Source organism: Phytophthora parasitica (assembly GCF_000247585.1).
Source record: "Phytophthora parasitica INRA-310 unplaced genomic scaffold supercont2.1, whole genome shotgun sequence".
In the NCBI taxonomy this organism is placed as follows: domain Eukaryota; phylum Oomycota; class Peronosporomycetes; order Peronosporales; family Peronosporaceae; genus Phytophthora; species Phytophthora nicotianae.
Window position 1 is genome coordinate 1,923,896 of NW_008634126.1, and position 19,473 is coordinate 1,943,368.

At 51.8% G+C, this 19,473-nt stretch overlaps 7 protein-coding genes across 7 annotated transcripts; 2 read left to right on the top strand and 5 right to left on the bottom strand.

The window, feature by feature from the left end:
- Window positions 1-3,211: 3,211 nt before the first annotated feature.
- PPTG_20748 (hypothetical protein) lies at window positions 3,212-3,520 on the top strand (the record flags this gene model as incomplete). Its single annotated transcript, XM_008892946.1, has 1 exon — window positions 3,212-3,520. One exon carries the CDS (start codon window positions 3,212-3,214, stop codon window positions 3,518-3,520), a length of 309 nt encoding a protein of 102 aa, XP_008891194.1.
- A 656-nt stretch (window positions 3,521-4,176) lies between these two features.
- On the bottom strand, window positions 4,177-4,629 carry PPTG_20749 (hypothetical protein; the record flags this gene model as incomplete). The annotated part of the gene is made up of 2 exons (XM_008892947.1): window positions 4,177-4,427; window positions 4,617-4,629. 2 exons carry the CDS (start codon window positions 4,627-4,629, stop codon window positions 4,177-4,179), a joined length of 264 nt encoding a protein of 87 aa, XP_008891195.1.
- Window positions 4,630-5,443: 814 nt separating this feature from the next.
- PPTG_00484 (hypothetical protein) lies at window positions 5,444-6,167 on the bottom strand (the record flags this gene model as incomplete). The annotated part of the gene is made up of 2 exons (XM_008891881.1): window positions 5,444-6,077; window positions 6,163-6,167. 2 exons carry the CDS (start codon window positions 6,165-6,167, stop codon window positions 5,444-5,446), a joined length of 639 nt encoding a protein of 212 aa, XP_008890129.1.
- A 428-nt stretch (window positions 6,168-6,595) lies between these two features.
- On the bottom strand, window positions 6,596-9,751 carry PPTG_20750 (hypothetical protein). The gene is made up of 2 exons (XM_008892948.1): window positions 8,589-9,751; window positions 6,596-6,829 (listed from the first exon to the last, which is right to left on the bottom strand). Exons 1-2 carry the CDS (start codon window positions 9,693-9,695, stop codon window positions 6,698-6,700), a joined length of 1,239 nt encoding a protein of 412 aa, XP_008891196.1. The 5' UTR covers window positions 9,696-9,751; the 3' UTR covers window positions 6,596-6,697.
- A 1,866-nt stretch (window positions 9,752-11,617) lies between these two features.
- On the top strand, window positions 11,618-13,765 carry PPTG_00487 (hypothetical protein). The gene is made up of 3 exons (XM_008891882.1): window positions 11,618-12,337; window positions 12,399-13,200; window positions 13,272-13,765. The coding sequence occupies exons 1-3, from the start codon at window positions 11,644-11,646 to the stop codon at window positions 13,735-13,737; spliced, it is 1,962 nt and encodes a 653-aa protein (XP_008890130.1). The 5' UTR covers window positions 11,618-11,643; the 3' UTR covers window positions 13,738-13,765.
- On the bottom strand, window positions 13,721-15,123 carry PPTG_00488 (hypothetical protein). Its single transcript, XM_008891883.1, has one exon. The coding sequence runs from the start codon at window positions 15,087-15,089 to the stop codon at window positions 13,851-13,853; it is 1,239 nt and encodes a 412-aa protein (XP_008890131.1). The 5' UTR covers window positions 15,090-15,123; the 3' UTR covers window positions 13,721-13,850.
- A 545-nt stretch (window positions 15,124-15,668) lies between these two features.
- On the bottom strand, window positions 15,669-19,336 carry PPTG_00489 (hypothetical protein). The gene is made up of 2 exons (XM_008891884.1): window positions 17,520-19,336; window positions 15,669-17,263 (listed from the first exon to the last, which is right to left on the bottom strand). Exons 1-2 carry the CDS (start codon window positions 19,089-19,091, stop codon window positions 15,761-15,763), a joined length of 3,075 nt encoding a protein of 1,024 aa, XP_008890132.1. The 5' UTR covers window positions 19,092-19,336; the 3' UTR covers window positions 15,669-15,760.
- Window positions 19,337-19,473: the final 137 nt, after the last annotated feature.

Genomic DNA, 19,473 nt, shown 5'->3' on the forward strand with positions numbered 1-19,473 from the left:
CATAGTTCTTGCAGAACTTGAGCACGTAGACGCACGTCCCGAGAAAAGACTGCAATTCACGCTTCGTTCGCGGTGATGGCCAGTCGCGGATGACTCTGATTTTGTCAGGATCCATACGAACACCTTCACGTCCAAGGTAATCACCAAGGCATGGAATTTCGGACGCACAGAACGTGCATTTGGCAAGTTTGACGTAGAGTTCTTGCTCCTCACACCGTCGTAGCACTGCGTCCAGGGCCTTGAGGTGCTCTTCCACAGACGTCGACTCCGTGAAGATGAATAAATCATCAAAGTAGGCTTGACAGAATGCTTTCTGATCATTAAACACGTGCTGCATTAGTCGATTGAATGCCGCAGGACTGCATGATAAGCCCATAGGAGTGACTAAGTACTCAAACTGACCGTCCGGGGTTGAGAAAGCAGTATAGGGAATGTCCGATTCTCGCAAACGCACTTGGAAAAATCCCCACAAAAGGTCGAGAGCAGAGAACCAGTAACCTTTAGCCATCGCGTCGAAAATGTCCTCCTTCCGAGGTATTGGTGTTGCAGGAATGCGAATCTTACTGTTGATAGCTCGAAAATCATGGACGATTCGCCAGCCCACAGCTTTCTTCACGCAGAACGTAGGGGATGAGTACGGTGATTTGGATGGTCTAATGATACCTGCATCTAGCATCTCCCGTGTCCATTCCCGTATTGTTCGCTTCATTTCTTCGCTGAGACGATACTGTTTCCTGGCAACCGGAACATTGTCGGTAAGCTCGACTTCCGCCTCGATGTCCACAGACCGTTGAGGTGGTTGATTTGGTAGCTCCATCCGAAATACAGTATCCTTATACTTCATCACCACAGGCTCTACGAGGGACCCTTTAAGTTTATCCCAGTCCTGCTCGAGTTGCCGACTTGCTTTCGCTGATTGTGCAGGAGGCTCCGTAGCTTGCACCATAAAGCAAAACTCGCCAGCGGATGACTTCATCTTTCGGAACTGCTTCGTCGAGATGACCTTGGTAGATCCGTAGCGGGATATATAGCTGTGCTTTGTGTAGAACAACACGGTGTCATCGTGAAGCGTACGACTCTGGCGAGCTAAGGAGCGTCGACTACCGGCCGTATTCCTACAAGGAGCATTGCGCACGCACGGCCGAAACGATAGCGTCGTAGTTGATCCTCGTGGACTAACAGTTCTCTGAGTCCAGTCGATGTCCGGGTTTGCACTTGTAAGCCATGGTACCCCTAGTAGAATATGTTTCTTTTCGGGAATTTCCATCACGAATGCTTGAGTCGAATAAGTCGGAAAACCGTCCATATCCACTTCAATATTGCAGATCCGTCGAGGAATACTGATGCTGCGCTTGACTCCAAGCTTGATCTTCAGTGGTTTGTCCGATTCTGTAACAGGTAACTTGAGTCGTTCAGCAACCGCTGGTGAGATAGCATTAAAAGATGCCCCACTATCGATGAAGACATCAACTGTCGAGCCTGTTACGCACGCTTTCTTTGCCAAATAGCCATAAAGGTTGTCTCGTGTGCCACTTGCACTTCGATCACCGGAGTGGAGATTCAGTGACGGAGACTGGGGGCTATCAAACGACGTATGGCCATAGCCGTCTGATGAGTTCGGCCCGGTGGGTTGCCGGCCCACCGAGCCTAAGCGTTTTTTTAGGCTGCCGCACGCTCTGTTGCTGCCTTCTTCTTGCGACAGACAGCCTCCGTGTGACCGATACGATCGCAGTAGCCACAAGTCGGCTTTACGTGGGCATCAGGGAGTCTGTTAACGCTGCTGCCAGTGTTGTGTGCACTTTGGCTGAACTTGGCCCTCTCCGAAAACGCCGCGTTACCAGTTCCTGCATTGCGACCTTTTGATTTCTCGTCCTTTGAGCTTCTGGGCGCGCCTGGGCGTGAATCTTCGAACCGTTGAGCCAGTTCGATAGCACGCTGAAGGGTATCGGGGATATTTTGGGACACGAATGCGCTAGTATCAGTTCGGAGATTCTGTTGAAAGAACCATCGCTTCACACCTTCCGGTAAGTCTTCATCCAACTGCGAGAGCAGATGGAGAAACTGCGTCGTATAGGCCTGTTGAGACCCAGTCCAGCGCAGATTGTAAAGTTTCGAGAGAAGTTTATACTGAAAGTCAGAATCGCGAAACCGTTCTCTAACTTGCTGCTTGAAGAGGGCCCAGGTAGCAGGTCTGTCTCCCAGCGAGACTTTAAAATCCCTGAACCAGGTTTGGGCAGTAGGACCGAGGTTACCGAATATCAAATTGACAAAATCCGACGTGTCACTGGCCATGTCAGTCTGGCTGTCAGAGTAATACTGCTCAGTACTGAAGAGCCAAAGCTCCAGGTCATCGCTCGTCTCTCCATTGAACATTGGTGGATTGCCTTTTCGCTTTTGTTGTTTTTGAGACGTGGCCTGTTGTTGGAGCATCTGCTGCTGAAAAAATGCTTGCTGCTGCATTAACTGGGTAAACTGCTGCTGTTGCTGCTGCTGGGATGTGGCTAAAAACTCGAACATCTGACGGAGCATGGCGGTATCCGAGGTTGTGGTACTACCATGAGCTGAAGATGCCTGCTGCGATGGTACCTGACCTGCGTTGGTCTCGTCGCTCTGGTGAGCATTCTGGGTCGAGTCGACAGTGGGTGTTTGCGCACCTGACACGTCTTCTTCTCTCATTCGGCGTGTTTGCCGAGGTCGTGGGTTTGGGCTGCGACCACGATCCATGGATGAATCTGTAATTGAGCCTTCTTGTCTTGAAACGTTTCACGCTTCAATAGTTAATTAACTGTCACGTGGTAACGTGGAAACTCAACTTGGTGGCCTTGAGTTGTAGTCGGAGACTTGAGTTGTAGGTTGCAAAATTGAGAATGAAATTGAAAGTTAAACATGAAGCAACGTGAACTACTCGAATGCTGCCCTGTGTCTAGCTTCGACTACCATATGAGAGAAGTCGTGTGATCCGCTGGCAGCCTTGAATTGAGGAGTCCACCCCCAGCAACCACAAGAGTGGTGTGTCGCTGTGGACAACCTTAGTTGCTCACGTATAGAGTCAAGGTTATGGGTTGAACCATGACAACCTCGGCAGGTTCTCGGATTACATGCATCGCATCGTAATCGCAGCATCCATAGATATTCTTCCGCCGATTCTGCACTCAATCACTTTATCATTTGCCCATTGGACCACACTACCACCGTATCCTCAAGTGAAACCATGCGGCTATACTACATGATTCTTCTAGCCTCCGTCGCCGTCCTGGCGAACGGTACCACATTGTCTGCAGTGGGTCCACCCACACCCGGATCGTTTGCTGAGAACGGCTCACCTCCTGCAATCGGAGGTGGCACTCTCGCACCAAGGCTCCTGAGATACGCTAAGGACGAAGACGAAGAAAGAGGAATCTGGCAGAAAATCGAACATGTTCTCAAGTTGAGGAAAAGAGAAATCCCTACTTCCCAAGCAAGGCCTATTTCCCAAGCCGATATAACCAAATTTTACAAATGGGTCAACTCCGGCAAATAAGGAGGCGACAAGTGGTCGGTGCCGAACTCGCTGCGTCTTTTAGCGAATACGGGCAAGAACAAAGATTTCGTCAAGAATCTGCCAGGTCCAATCTCAAAGAAATGACTCACAGGTCGTCAAGAACGTAGAATCGCGGTTGGCGTTTGATAACGTAAGTCCCGATTAAGAAAGCATACATGGGACTTAAAGGCTAGACAGCGTTAACTCGAACGAAGCAACGCACTTGACGATGTTGTATGTAGTTCTCCTTTTTATCTAAATTTCATTAAATCTACTACAAGTACAGGTAATGTGTCAAGTGATATATATCATTGCTCCTCTTTGTCTTTCGAGAGGAAACAGAACACTAGTAAGTAGCAGTAGATATGCGCAGTAAATGCGTCCTGATCAGATCTGGCAACGTAGATCACACCACACGTGCTCGCTTCATGTTTGATGCATTGGAAAACATGTGTTGGAGTTGAAATGTTTAAAACATAAAAACTTTCCACCCTCGGCTATTTAAACCACGCCTGGTTCCACTAGATGTGCCATGTTAAAAGTCAAATGCGCGTCATTGTAAGGCCATCCCTCCAAAACTCACGGGAGTACTACTTGTGGTTGTCTCTTTTCGATTGTCATCTTCACCCTCACGATAATTCGATGTTCTTCTATCATTAAATGGCTACTTCAAACGCATGAGTAAACCCTTTTAGAATCTCGTTCCCCAGGGCCTTCTGCTTTGGCAGTAGTCCCTGATTTTGAATACCAAACAGGGTCGCGATGCTTTCCGGGGTCTCCTTTCGGCTGACCCACACCTTGAACTGATAGTTCTCCACAGCAACCGCGAAATCCTTTAAATCTGGATTGTTTTTAGAGATTGCAATGCTGTCGCGACTCTGGGCGTCGCATACTTGAGATGAACGTCCTGTATGGTCCCAATAAATCGGGAAGACTCCAGTCTGGGGTGTGACGAAGGGCGTCCAATGTTGGCCAAACCTCGGTGTCCCTTGCAGCTTGCATCAGCGTACTGTATATTGGCGGTCTTGAAGGCTATTCTCTCCCTTCTTCTCTCTGTAAACTTTCACGAACCTGAACTACCGAAGAATCTTCTTACCCTCGTCGAACATTGCACCAGGCTTGACCTCCAAGTTCTTAAACAAGTACTCAGGATTGCGACCAGCCTAAATCACGATTTTGTCCGCCAGCTTTATGTCCATTTTTCGCAACTTTGAAATCTTCATGCCCAGGTCTGCAAGCTTCGATAACCCCAAAGTATTTGCTCTCTCTTCACTTGTTAATCTCAATTTCCGTGGCGCCGTGGACTCCTCCTTATCTGGACTTAGATAGCCCCCTATCTTTACTGGCTTGGCATGAAACTGCGGTATTGAAACAGCATTGACGCCTACTTGGAATACACCAATGAGCAGAAGCACGGTGAAGAGCATATGCATATTTGTTCGACTGGTTTCTTGGACACTTGTGTGCTGGGCTGCGAATTGGAATGTGATTTGAGTTTCCTTTCACATACAGACTGTATTACAGCACTACAGTAAAAGATCGAGCTGAATGTATACGCGGCGGTCCTTGTCCAACGCATAATCCGCTGTCCATCGTGGCCCGCGATACGCTTACAATTTAAGCCTTACATAGCGCATTACTGGCTCTCGCCAACGTTTAGTACTGTACACATGTAAAGTAGATTCTTCAGGCTTGTTCAGTTTGCGAGGGAGACTGGCAGCTCGTTTTACAAGATTGGCATTGTCATTTTGCCATTCTTGTACTTTAAAAAGTAGTAAGGTTAGATAACTACTTAACCACGGTGTCTAATAGGGACTCTGCAATTTCTAAATAAGTGCTTGCATGATAAAATTCGTGAATGCCGCATTTCTAAAATGTGAAGGAAGTCACTGTCATTTCCGATATTGCTCAAAAACCTTAATACTAGTAGTTATCTTCTTCTTCTTCAAAGTCATTTCCCTCACCCTCATCCGGGTAGTCCGGGGCGTCGTCTTCTTGAAAAGCATCTCCAAATTCGTGTCGCTCGTCGTCCTCTTCGTCGTAAAGATGTACCCGTCGGAGCTGCGAACCCCTGGCGTCGTCTTCGTCAGCGTCTTCATCTTCGTGTGCATATCCGGAATTGGCTGCTATGATAGAGCGTTCCATCTGCTCTTCCTCATCATCACTGTCGCCTTCGTCAACGATTCGAACTTGTCTGCCTCGTGCTCGCTTTCGTGGTCTTCGTTGATCACCTCCGTCTTCCTCAATACGAGGGAATGTTACGTCTGGGTTGGGCTGTGCCTCTTCTTCACCGGACTCATCGTTCTCAAACCACTGTTCCCGCTTCACTTTTCGGCTCGTAGCTCGAGAAAGTGTGTCCTCTTCATCGTCTTCGTCCTCTTTAATGGCTTCATCGCCGTCATTATTACCTCGTACATCATGTTCCCCTCGAACGACATCACTAACATGAATCCCCGGTTCATCCTCGTTGCTGCCGTTGGGCGTACCCTCTTCTTCATCCTCACTATCAACGATTGTATTCGCGTTTCGCCGAGGGGGTCGAACAACACTTTCTCTTCTTCAACAGCATCTACGTCAGCCTCTCCATCCGAAGAGAACGCAGCCTCTTCGACAACGCGAGTATTGCGACGACCTGGTCGTACTTCATCCTCAGCGTCGTCACACTCACGCTCTTCTACGTCATCCTGTCGATATCCGCCTTCGGAGCATCTACCGGCGTGGCTCTGAGTCAGTGACTACATGTAATACTTATGAAACGTTCGTAAAGACGTCTTCGGACAAATGCTTGTCCGAAGGCGTCTTTACAAGCGTTTCATAAGCATCCTTCAGCTTGTGCGTACTCAATTAATGTTCACCGAGTACGCACAAGTTGAAGATAATCCACACCGGAATGATATGCTTTGTGCATCGCTTGTCCGTAGACGGCTCCTCAGCTTGTTTAACAATGTCACTTCAACGTGATCACAGGACTCACATCGGAGTGGCACAGGGCATTAGTGCTTTCACTGTTGAACTCGATAACGATTAAAGTTGACAACACTACTCTGCCTTTATTGACACAGTCGTGTAAAAAAATGCAAAAACGTTTTTATATGAGCGTCACCAGCAGGTGTCTGCTTTAACATAACTACCTGCAGCTAGAAAAATGTACAACACGAGGATGCTGAGCACTAGAACCTACTCGCAGTCAAGCACAATTCGGCCAGCAAGCTTGCCAGCGGCCATGCGCTTGAACACGCTCGGTAGGTTGTCCAGCTTCTCGATGGTGTAGGTAGTCGACACGTCACCGGCAGCGGCCAGTTTCAGGGCCTCAATCGAGTCCTGACGGTTGCCAACGTATGATCCGATGATGCGGTGCGAGTTCAGCACGGAGCCGAATACTTCAGCCGTGATGTACGTGTCTTTAGGCAGACCTACCAGCACAACAGCACCGTGAGGGCGAAGGAAGGACAGAGCGTCGGCATAAGCGTCTCCACCAGAAGCAACGACAACGCTTGCGTGTGCTCCACGACCCTCGGTGGCCTCAAATACCTTCTCCTTCACATTGCCCTCCTTAAAGTCAATGAAATCCTTGATGCCGTACGAAGCTACAAGCTTACGCTTGTCGTCACCAGAGTCGATAGCGATCACGCGGTAGCCCATGGCACGAGCGTACTGGCACGCAAGGTGACCCAGACCGCCGCCGGCACCCGGGATGACGACGAAGTCGCCGCAGTTGCCCTCAATCTCCTTGAGAGCCTTGTACACAGTTACACCGGCACACAGGATGGGAGCGGCGGCGTGCATCGGCAGGTCTGTCGGGATTGGAGTCACGTGCTCCGAGAAGGACACGCACCATTGCTGGAACGAGCCGTCCACGGTGAAGCCGTGCAGATCAGCGTCAACGCACGTGGACTCGTGGCCCTTACGGCAGTCCTCGCAGCCCAGACACGAGTTGGCCAACCACTTGACACCGACGGGGTCACCGATCTTGAGACGAGTGTGCGTGTGCTCAGCAATAGCAGCGACGTAACCAGCACCTTCGTGGCCACCAACGAGAGGCAGTTTGTTGTCCAGAGGCCAGTCACCAGCCCACACGTGCAGGTCCGTGTGGCATACACCGCTGTAGGCAAGGCGGACGAGCACCTCACCGGGCTTCAGGTCTTCCGGCTGGGTGACGGGCCAGTCCTTGCGCACCTGAAGTGGTTCGTTGTTCTTCTCGAAGACAACGGCGGTCTGTGTCTTGGGGATATCGTAGTGTGACTGCGACTTGACTGAGAACGATCGCGACTGGCACCGAGGACAAGTGCAGCCCATCGAGTGCTGCACGCAGTTGCCACAACGGCACTGCACGTTGTGAGCACCGACAATCGACTTACTGGAGGTCGTGGCAACACGACGAGCAGGCTGGCTGAAACGGGATACCACGCGCAACATGGTGATCTGGATACGAGGCTTGGGGATTTACTGGATACGCAGTAGCTGGCAAATGGCAGAATGAGCTCAGCTCCCGCTTTTGCGTGGCTGCGGCTTTGACACTTTGCAAGCAGGAGCTGCAGGTTTTGGCGTCTTTGTGTCCAAGCGGCACGAGGCAGCATAGAAACCTCACACCACCAAGCAGCATTTGCATGTGTCATGCCCCCAGCAATTGGACCACAATCTCTTCGATTGCATCTTGCCAATCCGTCAAAACTAAGGCTCGTCTGCTGCCCAGATGTGAATTCACTGTACCAGCATGTTTTGCTTTGCATACACATTCCGTCGAGCAACTTTCGCCAACTTCAAGTAGGTCGATACAAATTTCAAGTCAAAATGAACTCAATTCATTAGCATGTCAAAGGGACACTCGCGCCGAGCAGAGCTGCTCTCCACTTCACTACTGCTTCTCGACGCTTCCTCTCGTACACCACGCACTGGACACGTCGCAGCCGTTGGGGCTGCATTCAACACCATCTGCTTACTCGCAGTCAAGGACAATGCGGCCAGCGAGCTTGCCATCAGCCATGCGCTGGAACACATCCGGCAGGTTCTCCAGCTTCTCGATCTTGTACGTCGTGTTCACATCGCCAGCAGCAGCAACCTTGAGGGCCTCGATCGAGTCCTGACGGTTGCCAACGTATGAGCCAATGATGCGGTGAGCGTTCAGCACGGAGCCAAAGACCTCAGCCGTGATGTACGTGTCCTTGGGCAGACCCACCAGCACAACGGCACCGTGAGGGCGCAGGAACGAAAGTGCGTCCTTGTATGCCTCGCCGCCAGAGGCTACCACGACCGTCGCGTGGGCGCCACGGCCCTCAGTAGCCTCAAAGACCTTGTCCTTCACATTGCCCTCCTTAAAGTCAATGAAATCCTTGATGCCGTACGAAGCTACAAGCTTGCGCTTGTCGTCACCAGAGTCGATAGCGATCACGCGGTAGCCCATGGCACGAGCGTACTGGCAGGCAAGGTGGCCCAGACCGCCGCCGGCACCCGGGATGACGACGAAGTCGCCGCACTGTCCTCCGATCTCCTTGAGGGCTTTGTACACAGTCACACCGGCGCACAGGATCGGAGCGGCGGCGTGCATCGGCAGGTCCGTAGGAATCGGAGTGACGTGGTCAGCGAATGACACGCACCATTGCTGGAACGAGCCGTCCACGGTGAAGCCGTGCAGATCAGCGTCAACGCACGTGGACTCGTGGCCCTTACGGCAGTCCTCGCAACCGAGACACGAGTTGGCCAACCACTTGACACCGACGGGGTCACCGATCTTCAGGTGGGTGTAGCTGTGGTCGCCAATGGCAGCAACGTAACCAGCACCTTCGTGGCCTCCGACCAGAGGCAGCTTGTTGTCCAGAGGCCAGTCGCCAAGCCAGACGTGCAGGTCAGTGTGGCACACGCCGCTGTAAGCGAGACGGACGAGCACCTCACCGGGCTTCAGGTCCTTCTGCTGCGTCACAGGCCAGTCCTTACGAACCTGCAGTGGAGCGTTGTTGTTCTCGAACACCACAGCGGTCTGCGTCTTGGGGATATCGTAGTGCGACTGCGACTTGACCGAGAATGAGCGCGACTGGCAGCGTGGGCACGTGCAACCGGTCGGATGCTGCACGCAGTTGCCACAACGGCATTGCATGTTGTGCGCGCCTGCGAGAGACTTGCCAGAGGTCTGCACGACGCGACGTGCGGGCTGGTTGAAGCGAGATACGATGCGAAGCATGACGAAGAGCGTTGAGAAGCGTTTGAAAGGGTTGCTGGAGTGAGCAGCAGCCAGGAAATTGGTTAATGAGGCGAAACAAGTGCGTGGCCATGCAGAAGGGCAACGGCTCATGGCATTCCAAGGGGTGGGCTGGCTTCGACACTGCAGGTATGGATAGTATCTTGCTGCTAACTTCAACGTCTAGTCTTGCGTGTCGGCGGTAGTCGCTGGCTGCAATGACTGGCATGCTGAAGCATTGTACACAACTTCAACGCTACCTTCGCTTACGGCCGTAGTGAGACGGGAGCAAGTTCAACCAGATTGCCTAGAACGACAGTGCACTGCAATCGGTGCGAGAGTTTCGTTTAACGCCATCCGCTTCAATTAGCGCTGCCATCACAAGAAATGCAAGGACAGGAGTCGGAATCTAGGCATGAATAGTATGAGCTCTTCAACAAGTGACCGGCATTTGGTTTTAGCCGTTGCGGCTGTTCGCCGTTTTAGCAAGTGAAACGCAATTCACACTTGGTATTTGTATGCTGCGTGTTTTTGCATTTTGAGCGATTAAACGTGACTTAAACAGATTGGAGCAACTTTGTGGCAACTTTGGAGCATCAGGTGGAAGAAACACGCGCGCTGAAATCGCTTTCACTATTGCGTAGAAGCAGGACATACTTTATTCCCTTCCTGAAATAATAACCTCCTATATATGTTTAAATATGCTTATTGAATGTTGTTAAACTCAATGAACAGCTAAAGTACACTTCACTTGTCAATGCAATGCGCGTCGCTTTCAGTGACAGTTGTCGTCACAAGAGAGTCCTGAATGAAGAGGCTTGCGATGTGCGTGCATACCCTCCGATTTATCTTCTGTCCCGCTCTGCTTTTGTTTGGCGTAGGGTGTCATAGACTCACGGACTCAAAATCCTGTGAGATGCGATGCAGCCATTGTTCTTCTTCGTGGCCTTCTCGTCAATCACCTCGAGGGTAGATCTATGCTTGGAAAGTAGATGGCGCTCTATGTGGAAGCAATATAGCAACGAGTACGAGACCAAATACATTCCATCTCCAGTCAGCACTGAAAGTCGAAGACAGCGCGATTGTCTTCCAGCGCTAATACTGCCATTGGAAGGTATTAGGCACGTGTCCTCAGTACAATTAGGATGTCAGTGGCATGTTTGCGGGAAATGCGGCGCTGGAACCGTGTCTTCAGCACAACTACAGTACATATATATGTACACATAGCTGCTTGCTTGTCCCGGGCTGGTCTACACACAAGGACACGTAGGCGCGCAGCTAGGAAAGTGGCGTGGCGATTTCAGTCTTTCCCATCGGTTTGAATGACACAACAATGCCAGGCAACAAATGACACTGGTTGGGCACCCGCGCACCTACAATTCTAGCAATCGGGCTGCAAGCATGCGAACACCCTGTGATAACCGTCTTCTACACTGTTATCAAGTCTTGGTGGACCATCAAGATGGCGTTGCCGTTGCTTCCGGTTGCCAGCAACGGGCTACGCGGAGGGCTTCTCAGTCTGGGCACGAAGAACCAGCACTTTATCAACAGCGCATGTATCATGCAATTCCAAACATCAAGGCCTGAAGTCGATCAATCTCTAAATACTATTCGGTAAATACGTGACGTCGATCTTGAACTTGGAACTGCTGACTCAGTCAAAGAGCCCATCTGTAGCAGATTCTGCTGTCTGACGCACGTGCGAAGAATAGCTTTCTTCGCTATCAATACAAGTAGCCACTGGCAACTCTAGTCAGTCATCCCAGTGGTGTTCCTGTTGCGCAGACACTGTTTGTCTTGCTACTTTCTTCGCCAAGTGCTGGCTGGAGGGCCAACACTGAAATGTATCCATCCAAATTTAATTTCGCCCTAGCCCTATCAAGTCATTAACTGCCCAATCAAAGAGCAGCGATCTTTTGTGTCTCCGACAGTCGCCAATAACTCGTGCCAAATGCGACTTGTGCTGTCCACCGGTGAAGTGATTTTCTTCATCTGTGTACTTGCTCTAGCGTTCTACCTGTCGCCGTTCTTTATCGATGAAGTGAACGCTAATGCCTCGAACGCGTGGGAGTTTCTGCTCGTGTGGGACGATGAGGAGAATTTCCTGGAAAACAAAGTGATCCAAAGCGGTTTGAATCTCGAAACCCTCTACGCTATGTTCACTATGACCAAGATCAACGTGTATGAGCCTTTTGGGTGGATACTCAAAGCCGTTCAAGTGCAGATCGTAGGGCTTGACTCGTGGTGGGTTCGAATTGTGTCGACTGCGTTGCATTTCGTGGCTGCAATAGTGTTGGCAAGAGCATCCGCAGTACTGCTCAACATGATGGCATTGCTTTCGGAAATCAAGTCAAAGATCGTGATAGACAAGGAGGTGCAGCAGCGACGAGAAAGAAACGTTTGGTATGGCTGTTGTATCAGTGCTATGGTATTCGCTATCCACCCAGTGCACGTGGAGGTCATCGCATGGCCGTCGGCGCAGCCCTACACGCTGTGTGCGCTGTTCAGTAATCTTGCGTTATATGTCTACGTACAAGCGATGTACCAGGAGCTGTGTGAAGTGCAGATAGGAAAGAAAAATGCCGTGGCTAAGCAAATGATGACTATTTTCGGTGGAGGCAGGCGAAGTGATCTGTTTTGTTGTGGTAAGTTAATTAGATGCTGTCACGTTGAAATCCTTTCCTGACAGGGCAAGTGTTGCTGTAGGATTGTACCTGAGTGCATTGCTATCGAAAAGTGCCTGCATTCTCTTGCCCGCGGGTCTGGTTCTCGTCGACGTGCTGGTATTTGCAACTTTGGAGCCTCTTCTTCCCAGACCCAGCGCAAATCAGTGTTTGTCATACATCATAGGAAAACTACCCGTGGTTTCCACTCTACTCACGTTTATCGCAGTTATGCTGGTGTCGAATTACAAAGGAATGCAGCCTGACGCCGACTTGCTGTCGTTGACACTCAGTGAACGAGTATTAAAGGCTACAACGATGCCAGCTTGGGTAACACGTCGGATACTATGGCCAACGAAGCTGCGACCGCACTATCAGCTTCGCCCGGGAGATCTTAGCTTGACTAACTCCGACTACTTACTGTATCTCTCGGCGTCAATGGCAATAGTTTCGATGACGATCTGGTTGTGGCGGCATCGTCAAGCACCGCAGCACCTGCTTGGTCTGGCATATTGTTCGATCATGTTGCTTCCAGTCTCGGGTCTCATCCAGCATGGCATGGTTTCCGCTGGATGTGACCGGTACGCGTACTTGTGTAGTATTGTTCTTGTACCCTATGGAGGATCTGTGCTGGCACAGCTCTTTGGTGATGAGAAAGATAAAGCCAAGCTTCTAGAAGACGAACGACCCGAGAGTATCCAAACTCGAACACAGCATTACTGTGATCAGCATAGGACGGTTGGCGTAAGTGCCGTTTTCCTTCTTACTGTCACTCTACTCATGATTTCAACCAGTTCAATGGGTCACTGGCGAAATGAAGACGCTCTTTACGAGTACTCACTTCGGTACGATAAATAAGTCTTTGTGAGTTTATGTTTCTTCTTGGGCTTAAACTTTGATGTTTGTGCATGGTTAGGATGGACCCAACGGACTGGAGGCTTTTGGACCAGCGCGCGGTGTATTTCGTCACGAGTGGACGCTACTCAAGGAGTGATGAGGAGTGCAGGCGTCTTTGGGAGCTAACGTACTATTACACTCCCGTTGGAACGTTCAAATCGGATCTCCAACGTCTCAAGCTGTTAATATGGCTGAACGGACTGAACGACGTCGTATGTGAAGGGTACATGAAGTTGCTGGAGGTTCGTCCTGACAGTTGTCACGTTCGCAACAACGTGGGTGTGTGTTTGATTGACCAAGGGAAGTATAGTGAAGCACGACGAGAGTTCGAACGAGCGTTGAAATGTCCAGGATACGACGAACTGTATGAAACTCCACGCCGCAATTTGGAGAGATTAAGCAAGTGGGTCATCTTGAAGGAAGAGGCTCAAGCTCGAGGTGAAGAGGACAGCGTGCCACAGATTAAATCGCAGGTCATGTATTGAATAAAAACGATAAGGGGATAGTTTTTCGCTTGGTCATTAGCCTTCACGCGATTCATCTCTTCCTTTTTACGCAGACACAGATTCACCACACTTGCTCGAAGCCGGAGTGTGGCTTACGCACAGTCCAGCACCACACGACCAGCGAGTTTACCAGCCTCCATACGCTCAAAGACACTGGGTAGATTGTCGAGTTTCTCGATAGAGTAATTCGTGGACACGTCGCCACCGGCAGCAACTTTAAGCGCTTCGATCGAGTCCTGGCGGTTGCCAACGTAGGATCCGATGATGCGGTGGGCGTTCAACACTGAACCAAAGACGTCCGCCGTGACCTTGGCATCCTTGGGTAGACCGACCATCACGACGGCGCCGTGTGGACGCAGGAACGAAAGAGCGTCGTTGTACGCTTCCGGGTTGGACGCAACCACAACCGTAGCGTGCGCACCACGGCCGTCAGTGGCAGCGAGGACCTTTTCACGGACGTTGCCGTCCTTAAAGTCGATGAAGTCCTTGATGCCGTACGACTCGATGAGTTTGCGCTTATCCGCGCCAGTGTCAATAGCGATGACGCGGTACCCCATAGCGCGCGCATATTGGCAAGCGTAGTGGCCCAGACCGCCGCCAGCGCCGGGAATGACAACGGAATCGCCGCATACACCGCCGATCTCCTTCATCGCCTTGTAGACGGTAACACCGGCACATAAGATCGGAGCCGCAGCAGCCATGTTCAGATCTGACGGAATTGGAGTTACATGATCTGCGAACGAGACGCACCACTGCTGGAACGACCCGTCCACCGTGAAGCCGTGCTGGTCAACCGCTGGACAGGTGTGCTCGTGGCCCTTGCGGCAGTCTTCGCAGCCCAGACACGAGTTGGCAATCCACTTGACACCAACCGGGTCTCCGACTTTCAGGTTCGAGCGCGTGTGATCACCGATGGCAGCGACGTAGCCGGCACCTTCGTGGCCACCGACACAGGGCAACTTGGGTTCGAGTGGGAAGTCACCCTTCCAGATATGCAGGTCGGAGTGGCAAACGCCGCTGTACGCCAGTCGCACCAGCACTTCACCGGGCTTCAAGTCCTTCTGCTGCGTCACAGGCCAGTCCTTGCGAACCGTTAACGGGCCGTTTGTCTTGTCAAAGACCACAGCCGTCTGCGTCTTCGGAATCGTGTACTTGGTCTGCGAGTTGACCGAGAACGAACGTGACTGGCATCGCGGGCACGTGCAGCCCATGGCATGTTGCGCACAATTGCCACAGCGACATTGCGCGCTATGGACGCCGACAAAAGACTTGGTGGCGGTTGTAGCCACGCGGCGAGCAGTCTGGTTGAAGCGGGGCACGACGCGCAGCATGGTGGCGGACGTTAAATGTTCGGAGATGTAAGGGATACCAAGCGAATTGGAGAATGAGCTGTAGAGCTCGTCGTCTAACGGACAGCACGTCCAGCACAAATTGTGCTGGTCTAATGCCATCGAGTCGACGTTGAAGTCGCCAATGCACTTTAACGAGCTCCAATCGCGGCTTCAACGTGCAACTCGCTCGTGCCCATAGCGTAAGCAGCGGAGCCTTACAAGTTCTGTATTTCTTGTCATCTTGTGTAGGACACGTAGTAGCGCAAGTTGTGCTAGTGCTTGGTTTAGTTTGACTCACCAATTGTGAATGATGCTGTAGCTTCAACATGCCACTAGTACATGAAATACAAGCAGTAAGACGCCTTAACTTCAACCACACACGGTTAATACAGTTGCTGTAGTTGTCAACGATGAGCAGCACGACACCGTTTAACAAGCTGGACAACGTCATCAACCTTCGTAAAGTAAGAGATCAGGAATGCTACGTGTAGTATTGGTGATACTACTATGTTGCAGGCATCTTTGAAGCCTAGACTCCCTGTCGCCACCCCAAGGAATGGTTCACTGTAGCAAAGAACATCGATGGTCAAGCTCGGCTCTGTGATTGAACTTTGTTACACTCTAGACATACCCTCGAGTTTGAACGAGGGGTGATAAAATAGACTTGGGCCTTAGTTGAAGAAGTAGGGGCTGTCCAGCACGCTCTGGAGGTCCAGGTCGCCCAGCTGCGGCACCTCGTCGAACTGCATGTCGGGGAACCGCAAGTGCAGCTCCGTGAGCAGATCCTCCAGCAGCGGCTGCTCGTACAAGTTGACAAACTCCTCGCGCAGTCGGCGGTTCATAGTGTCCACGGAGCACGCGTGCGTCCAGTAACTGTCGTGCACGGCGGCAAACGAGATCTTCTCGTCCTCCAGACAGCGACGCGCCGTCAGCATCATGTGTGTCGAGTCCAAAGAGTGGACGAAGTTGGGCGGGAAGGCAGACTTCTGCCGCCCAATACTAACCGGACGACCTTCATTGTCCACCATCAGCACGTGCTGCACCTTCGTACGCACCTGCTTGGTCGACTTGCTGCGGTACGGCTGCACCACAGGCAGCCCCAGCGGAGTGATCCAAGACATGGGCTGTCCACTCTCACCGACCTTCCCAGCACATCTGGCCAGCCAGCCCATAATACCACGAGCGGACGTGAACAGATCTCCCATGGAGCCCATCGTAAGCTCAGCGCAGTAGCACGACGCATGGTAAATATCGTCTTCCAGCTTGTCATCCATAATGTGGCCCTTAGTCAAGAAAGTCTCGTGCAGACGCGCAGAAATCTGCTTACGAGCTCCAATGTACGTCACGCCGTACACACTCGTCATCACCGTCTGCTTCACCACTTTGCGGGTAATGATACCATCAAGGAACTGAGCGTATTTCTTGCGATGTGCCTGGTCTAGCAGCGTCCGAAGTTTCGTCTTGCGTGCCAAAGTTTCAGGGCTCTCATCATCAGGAACCGCCGCAAGCATCGCACGAACTTCCTCCACAGTAGGCACATCCAAAACTGCATCGTGCTCCACCTTGGCCATCACCTGTGTAGCCACACCCATGTACACGTCACTAGGTCGATCTGCAGGCACCAAATTCACCTGGGCACCACCACGGTGGTCGCGGCCCAGAGCGGCGTAGTGCTGAAGTCCATTACACGAACCGTCCTGATGAATGGGGATGTTAGACATGTACTTCGTCGGGTCCGGAGACTCGATCGCGCGCTTGAGCTCAAAGCACACGCCCAAAGCCAGGAACGGGTAATCAGCGCCCTTCCACCAAGCGCAGTCTCCCTCTCCAAGCGGGTTACTCGCAGACGCCACGACCTTATCCAAATGCGCGTCCGCAAACTCCACACGCTCATCAAACGAGCACTTGTCCACACCGAAAACGTTAGCCAAATGAATCTTCATCCAGCGTAGACCACGTTCGCCAAGTGGTTTACGGTCACGGAAGATCAGCAGACTACGAGAAAGATCCGAGCCTAGATGGTTGAGATTGGGTGGGATCGGATACACGCGGCCACGGAAGTCCATGTTGTACGGGTAGTACAGCTCCGGTTCATCCTTGAACTCTTCAGCCACCTGCAGCTTGTACAGCGTATCACATCGCAGCGAGTGGAATTCCCGGTTGAGTTGCTCGATCTGCATAAATCACAATACAAATGTGAGTATCACTGTTAAATATATCGCAGGTTTATAATCATGGGTATGTGAGTCACGAGGCTCCACCGCTGGAGTCTCTCAGATGGCTCATGGGATGAAGAAATACCCAGCAGCCTCCAAGCAGCAACCGCTTACTCTAGCAATCAGTTTGAACCCACATGACGTAGGATAGTCATCATGTGGGCTTGATTCTGTTGCGCCACAGTAAAATACACACATAAGAGCAGTAGCTTACCTTGCGAACATTCTTGTGGTAGAGCGCCGGGTCACTTGCAAACTCCGGACTGTCGGGGTCTGGCAAAGGAACATCTGTACGCGTCGGCAGGTCACCGAAGTTGCCGCCGTCCTCCCAAATCTGAAGCACCACATCCAGCACTTCCTTGTTGATAACCCACGGCACTTCAGCCATGAGGTTCAGAGCCTTCAAGATGCCGTCCATATCTCCACGCTGCACACAGTCCATCTGCCAGGCCGAGTCTCGTTGGCGCATAATCTTCGTACGCAGCTTAAGGTATCCTCCATTCACCACACCAGTCCACGGACGAGGAGGAACCAGCATCGGCAGGTAACGCGCCGTCCAGGGCAACACGTTGGCGTCAGGGCTTGTGGCCAACACAGTATCGGCCATTTTCTGGTGGATCTGAATCACTCCGGCGCGACGATTACGGTCGAACACATAGTTGTGGATGAAGGCTGGCTCAGGAGGAGGCAGACCTTTAGCAGCGCATAGCTCAGGCGTCGAGACCTCTCCGAACTCGTTAGGCACATAACATGTGCGTTGAATGCAGTCAACGACAGCAGCGCCCACCTTGAGCTGCAGTCGCTTGTCCCAGCCTCCAACGGTATCAACATACTCCTTCATGCGCATCTTGAGGCTCTCTAACTTGATATTCTTGGACACCTGCAGATAAAACTGGTCTTCTTTGTCTTCATGGCGCTTGGTCGTCGCCTCTTTCTTCGAGATAATCTCTTCCTGCACGGCTTTGCCCATAGCGAGAGCCAGCTTGATAAACTTGGGGCCCTTGGACTCCATCAGACACATGTTCAGCATGATGTTCATGCCGATAGCAGCGAGCACATCATGACGCAGCAGCATCAGCGCTGGGCCGTAGATGTTGCTGTCTGTACTGTGCTTTCCAGCCTTAATCTTCTTCTGCTCTGCCTCGATGTACTTCTCCGTCTCGGGGATCCACTTACGGATGAGATCCTTAGCGGCGTTAGTGGACGTGGAGCGACCCAACTGTCGAACTTTATCGTGTGAAGCAGAGTACTTATCCATAGCCATCTCGTACACGGAGCACTCGAGACGGAGCTGGCGCGCATAGCGTCGACGCATCTCCTGGACCTCCTCGGCTGTCGAGCACCTGGCCAGTTGATCGTTGGGGATCTCGAAGCCCTCCAGCCACTTGTCCACGTCCTCATCGGACATGAACGAGCGCGAACTCTTGGCTAGTTCGGCCGGGTTGGCTAATTCCTCCTCCGTCTTGCCAATTAGCTCCTCGAGTCCCAAAGTTAGAGGCGCCAGCTCGTACGGCTTCTCAACTGTCGCGCGAGGAATCAGCTTCTGAGCACGGATAGCCCAGTCAGCCTCGGCCAAGCGACGCGGCGCCATGTTCTCGAACTCGTCAGCCAGCTCCGAGTCAGCGGCGGCTTCAGCCACGGCCGCCTCGGGGGCCAGCGAGCTCTTGGAGCGCGTCAAGAGACTCAACGCTCCACGCTGCATGTGAATGCGACGATCCAATTCACTGGAGGCGCGACGCAGAGCTGCGCGGGCCACACGCGCCGTGGTCAAAGATGAAGTCTGCATGGCGAGCTGTATACAGGGTTTTCTTAACGTCTAGAGCGCAATGGAGACTGCAACTTGCGTAAGCAGACGCAGCACGAAGAGGCGGAGATGGTGGTGCGACTGAGACTCGAGCCCGAGACGCACGGGACACTACACAGAGCAAGACACGACACCGGAATACTCGGATCTCGCCGCTTGACCCTTTGAGGTTTTCGAGTGTGCGGTCAGCAACGGATTTTGGTTGCAAGGCGATGACTGGGCCACGGCGATCGCACTTTTTATAGCCAATCAGGTAGACGAATTATTGATTTTCAGCCAATGAATAATGAATATGACTTTTGACAAGAAGTAATAGCGGTAGAGCTTCCACGCGATATGAAGTCTGCTTTGCGGGGTTCTAGAA

What these genes read in the sequence shown, in the direction of transcription:
- PPTG_00488 (XM_008891883.1), bottom strand. Translation starts at nt 15,089, where the DNA reads ATGCTGCGCGTCGTGCCCCGCTTCAACCAGACTGCTCGCCGCGTGGCT.
- PPTG_00487 (XM_008891882.1), top strand. Translation starts at nt 11,644, where the DNA reads ATGCGACTTGTGCTGTCCACCGGTGAAGTGATTTTCTTCATCTGTGTA. An exon ending in AAGTGATCTGTTTTGTTGTG is followed by an intron (nt 12,338 to 12,398) that starts GTAAGTTAATTA and finishes GTGTTGCTGTAG; the next exon opens with GATTGTACCTGAGTGCATTG. An exon ending in CTTTACGAGTACTCACTTCG is followed by an intron (nt 13,201 to 13,271) that starts GTACGATAAATA and finishes GTGCATGGTTAG; the next exon opens with GATGGACCCAACGGACTGGA.
- PPTG_00489 (XM_008891884.1), bottom strand. Translation starts at nt 19,091, where the DNA reads ATGCAGACTTCATCTTTGACCACGGCGCGTGTGGCCCGCGCAGCTCTG. An exon ending in ACCACAAGAATGTTCGCAAG is followed by an intron (nt 17,264 to 17,519) that starts GTAAGCTACTGC and finishes TGATTTATGCAG; the next exon opens with ATCGAGCAACTCAACCGGGA.
- PPTG_20750 (XM_008892948.1), bottom strand. Translation starts at nt 9,695, where the DNA reads ATGCTTCGCATCGTATCTCGCTTCAACCAGCCCGCACGTCGCGTCGTG. An exon ending in ACCGTCAGGACTCGATCGAG is followed by an intron (nt 6,830 to 8,588) that starts GCCCTCAAGGTT and finishes GACTCGATTGAG; the next exon opens with GCCCTGAAACTGGCCGCTGC.